Source organism: Formica exsecta, unplaced genomic scaffold (assembly GCF_003651465.1).
Source record: "Formica exsecta isolate Colony F162 unplaced genomic scaffold, ASM365146v1 scaffold391, whole genome shotgun sequence".
Classification (NCBI taxonomy): Eukaryota; Metazoa; Arthropoda; class Insecta; order Hymenoptera; family Formicidae; genus Formica; species Formica exsecta.
Window position 1 is genome coordinate 218,202 of NW_021851147.1, and position 11,028 is coordinate 229,229.

The following is an 11,028-nucleotide window of genomic DNA, read 5'->3' on the forward strand; positions in this document are numbered from 1 at the left end:
TTATATATTTATATTATATATAAATATTTATTATATTTATAATGATATATCGCATCCAAATATTCAAGTAAACGACAAAACATAGAGTCGTGTTTCTACACCTGTAGAATAACGACGAAGAGATGATTCCATGCTTACCTTCCAATAAGATATTTAAGCACTTTATCATTTATGTAAGTCGACATAATCGTGCGATGGAATATGACATATGTTCAAATGTGTACCTACCAAGTCAGCCGTGCGAAATGAAATGTTTATAACAGAGTTTATAGTACAACAAAAATATTAATAATAATAATATAGATAATGTTTAATTAGAATTATATTGTTACGTGTATATCGTTTCACGTACATACGTGTGTGTCCACTAAATATTATCTATATTATTTGAAATATTTAGTAAATTATGAAATATATGATTGATATATCAGCTTGTGACAGATAACGAGAAGAGCATCTCTGGTAAAACAGCCAACACCTGGTAAAGAAAAAAAAAAATTATAAAAGCGCATAAATGATGGCTTGTGCGGGCGAGAGTGATAGGTGCGGTGCTGCTACGAGTATGCTGAAAGATATAAAATTATCGTAACATATGTGGCTTGATGCTTATGTGAATCCACAGAGAAAAGCAATTTAAGTACTGTTATGAAGATACAATGTTGTAATTATCCATCCATCACCAGTTTGATGAGAGATTACAGGAACCACCATAAGATCCGATTATAATTTCAAGGCAGTCGTAGAAAAATATTAAGAGATGTACTTAATATAAAAGTTTTAATCTGCACAAGTTTTACACGCATCACGTAACACTCACCTTCCTTGGGCTTGTCTTGAGGCTGTGGTGTACGTGTAGAAGCCTTGCGATGTGCCACTGTGGTTCGTGCATTCCGTGCCGCATTAGGGTGCATTCGGAAAGGATAATATGAGATGACGTGGACCGATGGATTTCATGTACGGAATAGATTTAGGTTGCGCGGATAGGAGAAGGCAAAAATAAACGTGCTGTTAGCGACGTCATACATGCTTATCCAAACAAACCGTAATGCTAGTCGCCAGAGTTAAATTTTATGTCAAGAAGCAAGATTCTTTGCTGTATCGATATTATTAGTCATAACAAAAAAAGAAAAAAAAAATGCTTATATACTAAACTCGATTTGATTTTTTCAATCTCTTTCGGTTAAACAAAATTAATTACTACCATCTCGCAATCGTTACTACGCCAAATCAATAAGTCTTACAAACACATTAAGTACAACCCCATTAGGAAAGCACTCGACATTACATTCTAAATAATGTATGTATATTAAATACCGATCGTTATTCTCCAAACAAAATGCAAAATTGTAAGACGAATTAGAAGGTAAGTACCGAGAAGAGTTATAGTTTCGATTAGTATAAACCCAAAACATATTTATTAAGTGCAGTCATATTACCGTGTCCCTCGTCTTCAGCGCGTTCTCCGCTTGTTGCTCCGTCAGTTTCGGCTCTGTAGCAAACAAAATTTATTCATGATAATCATATCATCATGTTATCACGATAAAATATTTACACATTACCTTTCACTAGGTGGTTCGTCTGGACTAGTAACGGGCGTTGCCTTGGCCAAACGTGCGGCCTCCGCCGCTGCCGCCTCTTCCTTCTTGCGTCTTTCCTCTTCTTCCCTTTCTTGCTCCCGTCGCTTCAGCTCTTTCAATTCAAACTGTGCATTAAGAAAAAAACATTATTTATTTCCAAAACCGTAATATTCATAATTCATACTCTGTTTTATTAAATTATACTAGCATTGTAATATAAAAAAGATAGAAATACACGTAATAGATAACTGTATGTGGATGTGTATATGATAAGATTTATATATTTAAATAGATCATAAAGCAGAAAATTTACAATATTAATATAATTAATTTGCGGCATTTTCTATTACAATATTAGGAATGATTATGTGTGCGCGCATATGTTCGACTACTCACTGTGGTAAGTCGGTGCAAGGCACTAAATCTTTCTTCTTGTGCAGCTGCCGATTTTTCAAAAGCTTCATGTTTCTTGATCAAATTTTCAACTTCGTCAATAGTATGCTGTGGAAATAACAATTTTCTTTTTTAGATTGCCCGCTCAATTAAAAATTCGAATTTATATTCATAAAAATAAGTACTTACACCGAGCTCCTGACTCATAAGATACGGTTCTTGAGCAATTAACCATGCTTCAGCAACCGCTGCATCTCGGGCAAACTGATAGACTTCCAAAACTATGGCAAAAAATAAACAAGTATAAATAAACACACATGTATATGCATACAGTATATTTATGATTTTCGAAACACTAGATATCTTATAAGTACCCAGTATCCCAGTAATATTAATCAAAAGATATCAAATTGTGCAATATAAAATTGAAATATATTTTCGAGTGGCAAGTACACAACTTACTGAGCTGCAAATTTTCCCAACGTTCCTCCCATCGATGCAAAAGCGCGTTTCTGTGGTCCGTCAGTGCTGCCAGTTTTTCCTTTATTTGCGCGCTAGCGTAATGATTTCTGGCTAGCAAGTCTTTCCCGAGATTGATGCACGCCATCAGATTATCCTCTCTAGCATCGATTTCCGCCTTTAAGCTCTGATGATTGTTCATCAGTAATTCAACACCGGCAACGTCGCGTGGCTTTTCGGATGTGTTCATTTGACGCACAACGTCGTCCATCCAGATCATCAAGGTCCTAACCATGTTGAAGAATCTGAAGAGATCTCCGGTGTCTTCCAATTTAGTCCGTCTGCCCTCGCATAGTGATTGCAAATTGTTCCATGCTGCCACAACTTCGGCTTCGCGATTCGTAATTTCTCGTGCTTTGTCACCGGCATAGCTTGCTTGCAATTTGGCGGATTCCTCCTCGATCTGCGTCACTTGACTCTGCAATGTGGACAAATCCTGGATGAAGTTGGTGTGCTTACGTTGAAGAGCAGATACCGAACCGGCATCTCGACCCAATTCATCGGACATAGCGTTCTGTTTTTCTAGGATTCTACCGAGAACATCCTTGCAGTCGTGGAAGAACTTGTGCAGTTCGCGACTGGCCACTAGCATCTGCGTGCGCGTCTCAATTAATTCGAGCAGATCTTGCCAGACCTCGTTTAAGCCGTCCTTCCATTCGGCGATCGTTGCCGCATCGGAGTGTCCGGTGGCAATCAGAGAATCGGCGATGCCGTTCACGGCTTCTACCCGCTCGGAACCGATCGCCTCAGTGTCGCGCGCAAACTCCTTAAATCTCTCCCACAATAAAGTTACGTGGTCGTAATCCTGACCCAATTCGTGACTACCGGCGACCAGTTCGCGTTCCTGAATCCATTGTTCGAGATCGTCGACCTCGCGGTTCAACATGAATAATTGGAGCGCCTCGTCCAATTTGGCGCGTCGTTCACCCGCCAGATCCTTCAAGCCGGCATAGAGTTTGTCTGCCTGCGATTGCTTCACGGCGATCTGATCAGCCAACGGATGCTGATCGTTTATGAGCTGCCGGGCGGTCTCGCCAAGTTGACGAATCGTTTCCGCGTAATCCTCGACTGCGTGTTCCAGAGACTCGTGCTTTTTCATCAAATTCTGAGCGGAGATCTCATCCTTACCGCGATCTTCAACCATCATGTACAGTTCTTGCTCGCTCATCCACGACTCGGCCTCGGTAGCGTCGAAGAAGTACTGCTGCGCTTTCTCGTTTTGCAGCAAATGCCTGTTTCTATCGTCGACCGCGTCCTTTAGCTCGCGCCACTTTTCTGTTAATTCGGATATCAGTTTCTGGAATTCAGGGCTATCCTCGTGTCCTTCATCAATCAACTTCTGCCCGTTATTGCACACTAGATTGATCCTGGGTTCATGGTTGTCGATCTCGGTACGCAGCGACTGATTTTTCTTCTTCAGCATGTGAACATTAAACAACGAGTTTCCGTATTCGGAACTAGTTGCCTGCGGCATTTTCTCCGCAATCCATAGTTTCTCATCTTCGACGTCGCGCCGGAATTGGAAGGCTTCCTTCTTCTTCTCGAGGTGCCGTTGGCGATCGATGAGCGGCGCCTTAAGCTGCGCGAATCTCTGGGCGACTTTCTCCTTTTTGCACTTAATCTCCTCCATCTTATCGTCCGGCACTGTGCGCTGTAAATGTTCCGCTTGCTTGTCAAGTTCGGTAACTTGTTTTGCTTTCACCGCCATTTGCGTCTCGATCATCTGTTGCTTCTGCATTAATATATTCACAGAAGCCAAATCAGAACCAGTGTCAGTGCTTTCTATCTGCTTCTCGAGCTCGTTCATCCAAGAGTCGATGTCATCGCAAGTCTGGTGTATCAATACCTCGCGATTCGCATCAAACAATCGTTCACCCTTATCATGAGTCGTGGTCTCCAAATCCACAAATTGATCCGCTAATTCGGCTACCTTCGGGTTGATAATCTCGGCCAGGTCTGGTTTCTGTTGAATCAATTCGTCCGCGGCTTGCTGCAATTGTTGCAAACGATCCTTGTTGCTCGCAATCTCCGCCTCAAACGCCTGGTGACGAGTCCACTTGCTGTGAATAGTCTTTGCGCTTCTATATGTTTCGTCCTGAGCGGTGATATGTTTCTCTTGCACCCATTCGCCAAGTTCCTCGCAATCCTGCAGGAACATCTGTAACTGAAGCTGATCCTTGAGTTTCTCCATAAGTTGATTAGCTCTCTCGCGATTGACCCGGCGACGCTCGTTGATGTTTTCGGCCTTCTTCCTCACTTTATCGGCCGCGAAGTGTCCCTCATCGACTAAACGTCCGGCAAATTGCACAACTGAATTAATCTTCTCGTCATTGGCGTCCATAGTCGTCATAAAAGCTTCGTGTCGCTTGATCATATGCTCTGCTTGTTCGAAGTTTGCTGGCGTTTCATCCTTAGCAAGAATGTGCTCCTGTTGCGACAGGAGTACCTCCGCTTGACGCGCGTCTCGATCGAACACTTGTAGATTCAGAGAATTGGATAGCAAATTCTGACGATTCACCCACATCTGATGTAGCTCTTCCCAGCCCATCTTCAGCGCATTCAATCTTTCCCGCAGGAACATGTATTGTGTATCACCGTCGCCGGCCTCCGTAGTCAGTCGCTCACCGTACTCCATCATCTTCTGATAGTCGTCGGTGTAATTATCGATCTCCTCCTTGATGTTCTGATGCTGCGTAAGAAGCTTCTCGGCATCAGCAAGACTGGTCGGTGTGTCCTCGCTGGCGACATCAGTCTGAGTTTTCGTGAGCCATGCTTGGAAGTGATCGAGATCACGCAAGAATCGGTGCAAATCTCCGGCCTCTTCGAGTTTGGCGTCACGTTCCTTTAACATTTGCGTCAGCTGCTCCCAAATTAGATGGATCTGCGCGATTCTATCGCGTATCACAGCTGCCTCTTCTGGATGTTCTTTCTGTATGACCTCTGCTTCCTTCTCCAGAGAATCCAATTTGGCCTGAATGGCCGCCAGATCACGTTCCATGCCACTTAATCTGCGCTGTAGTGTCATCACGCCGGTCAGATCCATCTCTAGGCTATCGGTCTGCTGTAAGATTCGCTTCTTATCCTCAATCCACGACACGGTCTCGCGACACTCAATATGGAACGTCTGCACACCGTGTGCGGAATTCAACTCTTCGCGTTTGCCCTCCGCCTTCTCGCGCAGCTCGGCCCATCTCTGATTGAGCTCGTTCTGTCGTGCGATTATCTGTTCCGAGTTCGGATGCTCGACGTGTAGCAATTGTCTGGCCAATTGATTAACCACGGCAACGCGAGATGCATTTGCGTTCATCTCTTTCTCGAAACCGTTGTAACGGTGTTTCATGATCTCGACGTCTTCGATGTCCTTGACGGGCACCATCGTATCCAGCATTCTGTTTTTCTCACCGATCCATTGCTCAACTCCGTCAGTCTCGCTGAATACCTTATACAACGACAGGGCATCCAAGAGTCTTTGCTTACGCACTTTAGCCAGCTCGAGAAGCTCTTTGTACCTGTTATCTATCGAGGTCAGTCTTTCCAGGACCTCCGGCGACTTCGCGTCCTGCTCGCCTAACGTGGACGCCTGCTGATGAAGTTGCTCGATAGTCGTAGCGTAATTCTTGAGCTCATCCGTCACATCCTTGTGCTTTTTCAATAATGACTGCACATTCGCCTCGTCTCTACCGACATCTTCCGATGAAACGAGCCGTAAGGTATCCAACATCCAAATATCGATATCGTCTGCGTCCGCAAAGAGCTGATGGTAGTCAACAGCCTCTTCGAGCCGCTTTCTCCTAAAAGCTGCCAGATCCAGTAGATGATTCCACATGGCAAGAATTTCTTGGAGTCTCTCTTGAATACGATCCGAGCCGAAATGTTGTTGCCGAACTAGTTCGTCGCCAACGGCAGCGACCGACATCAACTGTGGCTCGTGTGACTGTATCTCATTTTCCAACGCCTTGTGCTTAGATAATAGAAGATTAATAGTCGTCAGATCATGACCAATGTCACCTGTAGATACAATTTGTTCCTTCTCCTTTATCCAATTCTCCTCGTCGGCCATGTCCCAATAAAACTGCCAAAGCTTCCGAGATTCCTCAAGTCTGGTGCGACGCTCGATCGCTAGCCGCACCAGTTCGGCGTACGCGTTCTCCAGCTGTTGCACACGTTCAACTATGATAGCTGGGTCGCACGGTCGATAGCCCTCTCCGTGCTCCAAGAATCTCTGACTCTGTTGAACGACAGCCTTGACTCTCTCGCCTAGCACGTTGATGTCTGCCTCGACGAGAGAATGCTTTTGCAGCAGATCCTCCACGCCCATCAAGTGTTTGCCGTAATCATCCGTCAATAGTCGCATCTTGATCTCCTCCATGCTGTCCAGAATATACAACTTCTCTTGGAAGTTTTGTTGCAGCTGCAGCGACAACTCCAATCGCATCCGCCTAGCGCGGAGTAATTCTAGGAGATAATTCCACAAGCGCAGTACGTTGTCCTTACGAGCATTGATACGCTCGATGTCATGATAATTCTCAGCCTCAAGCTCTTGTGAGACTGCCATGACGGCTTGCACGCGCTCTTCATAGGCAAAAATGTCGGTTTCTATTGCCTCGTGTTTCTTGGCAGCAGCTTCCACGGCGGCAAGATCAAAGCCGAAGTTATCCTGCGACACCAGTCGTTGATTCTCTGACAACCATGTCTCGCGCATGCTGGCCTTTCGATTAAATCTAGCCGCCAATTGTTCCAACTTCTCCTGCCGGATCAGTTCCTCTCGTAAGGCCAATTCTCGTTCGTGCTCCGCCTTTTCTAGTCTCTCCCAGGCTTTGTTGATATCGGATATCATCTTACCTTCTTTGGGCGTATAAGGCTTCTGATTATTTGCGCGCATTTTCGATTGCAAGGTGAACAGTAGTACTTCAAGATTACCCTTCTCCACAAATTTAGGCGGTTTTTCTACAGTGCGATAATTCGAGAATTGCGAGAGTTGCGACTGAACGCCAACTAAAGAATTCGCAAATCTGCGATCGCCAAGCGCCTCTATTGTGGCTTCGATCCAACGCAGCAGGTCGCTGGTGAGACTCTCATATTCGTGTATCATACGGTCATTCTCCATCGCAATACCGACCACTTTGCCAATCCTTTTACCTTGCACCGTCTCCTGCTTCATCTTCGAGAAGTAATGATAATATGTAACGACATATGTTATAATGGACTTCTCGTCCGGATGGTCGACGAAGATATCTTCAGCGTCCAGGAGTTTCGTGAGACCGAGTTTGTCTTCCGCGACGTTGAATGCATTGTTAAGATTATAGATCGCGTTCGATTTGGAAAGCTTATCAAACTGGATCAGGTCCGGACGGTGTTTATGGATGATTGCGTTAAACGCCAGACCGTCCCGCCACGATGTCGTGAAGTTTCTTACATTTACGTTGTGATAACCGGCGGTCTTCATCTGACACCACAGCAGTAACGCGTCCTTGGCGGACTTGGTCTCCTGATTATCCGTCTCTTCAATTGTAATATCTTGGATCTGGAATCGTAGGATGATCGTCCAGATAAGACCCAAACTCAGACGCGGATTTCCGTCGACGATGTCATGAGAACCCATGTTCTCCAGATGTACCCTTTGCTCGCGTAAGAATTGCAGGGCCTTGTCCACATTCTCTAGGCAATGGATGCGCATCTTGCCCTTGGTGGGACGCGGTAAACGCTCACCCGATAGAATCTCTAAGAGTCTTATCAGCATCTTGCCGTCTCGCAGATCGACGTACAGATCGCCGATCCGGCACGAACATCGAACCAAGTGGGAGTTGACCCATTTCTGGAAAGTCTTCTTTTGCACTAATTCACGCTCACCTAACAAAAAAAAAATACACATAAGCGATTCTAATAAATTATTAACAAATTTCGACCAATATATATATTTTAATCAAGATATATTGTATAATATTAATTTAAGATATAAACTCATCTAAAATCTTTGTTCAATAATAACTGAATTAATTAAATTAATAATAAGCGTTAGACTTAAAATCATAAAGTTTCTTTACCTCGAAGATCAAATACAACTTTATCATAGTTCATCTTTAAAAAAAAAAAAAAAAAAAACGATCTGCAATTCTAATATACATATATATTATTTTCTCGCTCTTTTTCAAATAATCAATATTTATTTTTAATCTAGTCCATTATTATTTATAATAATAGTTTAAATAACTGTAATAAACGACCACTCTCAACCCAGGCTAAAAAGCAACTGTTGAGAATAGAGTTATAGTAAAGTGATTATCAAGAGGATGCGGTTGATTGATATCACAACCATACAATCTTCTAAAAAAAAAAAAAAATTCACTAATGCATTATCGTTTTTATTACAAAATAATATTATAAAAAATAGAACTTTGTTGTATTTGTTTTATAGAATCAATAAAGGACAGAGATTACACTGTGATGAAAAAAGAATAAACAATGTTTCGTACCAGCTAACGCCTTGATACGTGAGCGTTCGAAAAGTCTCGAACTCGAGTTTCCCCCGTCGTATTCGTACTCGTCGACAATCTCTTGTTGCAGCGTGGGGTCCCATCCCCCGCGCACCACCGAGATATCGGTCGTCATTTTGTCAATCGGACCAACAGCTCACTTCTGCCTAACCCTTAAAAAGGGTGCACCTGAAACAGCGAGGTCATTAATTTGCGAGAGCAATTAAAGAAAAATTTGCGACGTTAAAATGATCTCTTATCAATATAATCACTATTATAAATACAAAAGTACATTTTTTCCATTTAGTAAAATACTTTAAAATAATTCAAACTACACAAAAAAGACGGAAAGAATTGTATATAAAATGTTTATTTTTAAGTTATTTTTTTTTATATAGGATTAATATTTTTTAATTGTATTAGTTACTCTGGACAGTCTTCAAAAATATATAATATAAAAAATATTTAACGTTGAATGTATCTTTAATCATAAATCTAGGAAAGATGGTACCACGCAAAATAAACGAGGACACAATAATTATAAGAATTTCTTCCTTCTTCTACCCACGCAGTATAATAGTAAGCAACACGATGCACACAGAACGTGTCTTTAGTAAGCTTTATGGTCAGCTTGTTGATCGTTGTAAGTTAATTTTTACGTACAGATAAGAGAGAATGGTAAAGTAATCTTATCTTCTTTATACGGGCAATTTTTTTTCTCTTCCTTCTTCCAGGAATGCTTAATAATTAAATAAATAATATAAAAACTTTTTAAATAGATTAAATGTTACACGACACTGTTCGACAGAGCAATGCGATTGTACACAACATAATATATATAGATTCTTATTCTTTTTCGATAAATTTCACTAGTTCTATTCTTACGAATACATTCAAACTGCTAAAAAAATCAAAACTTTAATTACGTATTATTTTTACAGTATAAAACTGATTTTCTTTTAATGAAAGTTTTACTGATAATGAATTTTTTACATAACTTTAATTTTTAAACTTGGACTCAAATACAAAAATTTTGAAATCAAATAAAGATTAAAATTTGTTATTTATTTTCAACTGTAAAGAGTTTAATTTGCGAGAAGCCTTTTATTTCGATATTTTATAAAGCAAAAACTATTAATTGATAGTTTCGTTAAGAAAAATTAATTTCAAATTAATTAAAAGACATCTCAAATTTTTACACATTCTTTTTCAACAATTTCTCTTCGTTATAAAAACCTTATACTATAAGTATAATTATTTTTCACTCCATAAAGATTATATTTTTGATATCAAAAAGTAAATACTGATAAATCCGTTTTAAAAAGGAGTGCTATAAATAAACTTTAGTATCTGATTTGTGAATTTATCATGTAATAAATCTGATTTAATGTCAGACCTCTCTCTACTATTAAAATACATTTGATAAAAGGTATTTCCTTAAACATCCATAAGTAACGCCTCGCGTTAAACGACATGTCGTTTCTACATTTTCCATATATTTTAATATATTAATTAAATTGATTTTTTCTCGATTATTAAAAAAAACACATATTGGTAAACTGTATTACGTCGCTTTAAACGAGAATTTATCTCTGTTTCTTTTCATTTTCGTCCAGTATTCATGCCTTCCTCAAATTTATCCTTACTGCTAGTTAATTGCACCGCTGCTGTAATCGTCAAGTTTGCAGGGTCACCGGATATCAAGAAAGCGGCATTGTGTGCGTACCGTTAACGAGCCTACCCATCGAGTATACCCGATTCTACGTGTGTTCATTTAATAAAGCGTTACATGCTCTCTTGCCTCCGCGTGGGAGACGCAACGCCTCGCGCTCACTACGATTACATCACGCGAATGATGTCACACGTGCGAAATACATACACACACATCGCATCGGCATCGCACCGAATATCCTGCCGAGGTAACTAAAGCTAAGAGCACGCTGTCACATTGGCGACTGTCTAATATCGGCTCTTGTAAAATAATGAGACACCCGCTAGAATTATTATATACATTCGCATTATTAAACATACGCTGGAGGAGGGGGGGGGGGGGGGACTGCTTGAAG

At 41.2% G+C, this 11,028-nt stretch overlaps 1 protein-coding gene across 6 annotated transcripts in view; it reads right to left on the minus strand.

The window, feature by feature from the left end:
• The window catches only part of LOC115239609 (spectrin beta chain), a 60,939-nt gene that overhangs the window by 8,065 nt on the left and 41,846 nt on the right, over nt 1-11,028 (minus strand). For 4 of the 6 annotated variants that reach the window (XM_029814213.1, XM_029814211.1, XM_029814209.1 and 1 more), the window contains exons 2-8: nt 8,963-9,151; nt 2,433-8,339; nt 2,160-2,251; nt 1,974-2,078; nt 1,560-1,702; nt 1,437-1,489; nt 818-874 (exon numbers count right to left, since the gene is read on the minus strand). In XM_029814213.1, coding sequence (XP_029670073.1) covers nt 818-874; nt 1,437-1,489; nt 1,560-1,702; nt 1,974-2,078; nt 2,160-2,251; nt 2,433-8,339; nt 8,963-9,098 — 6,493 coding nt within the window. In that variant the 5' untranslated portion in view covers nt 9,099-9,151. The remainder of the gene's footprint in view (nt 1-817; nt 875-1,436; nt 1,490-1,559; nt 1,703-1,973; nt 2,079-2,159; nt 2,252-2,432; nt 8,340-8,962; nt 9,152-11,028) is intronic. The other 2 variants (XM_029814214.1, XM_029814212.1) reach the window with 1 other exon arrangement.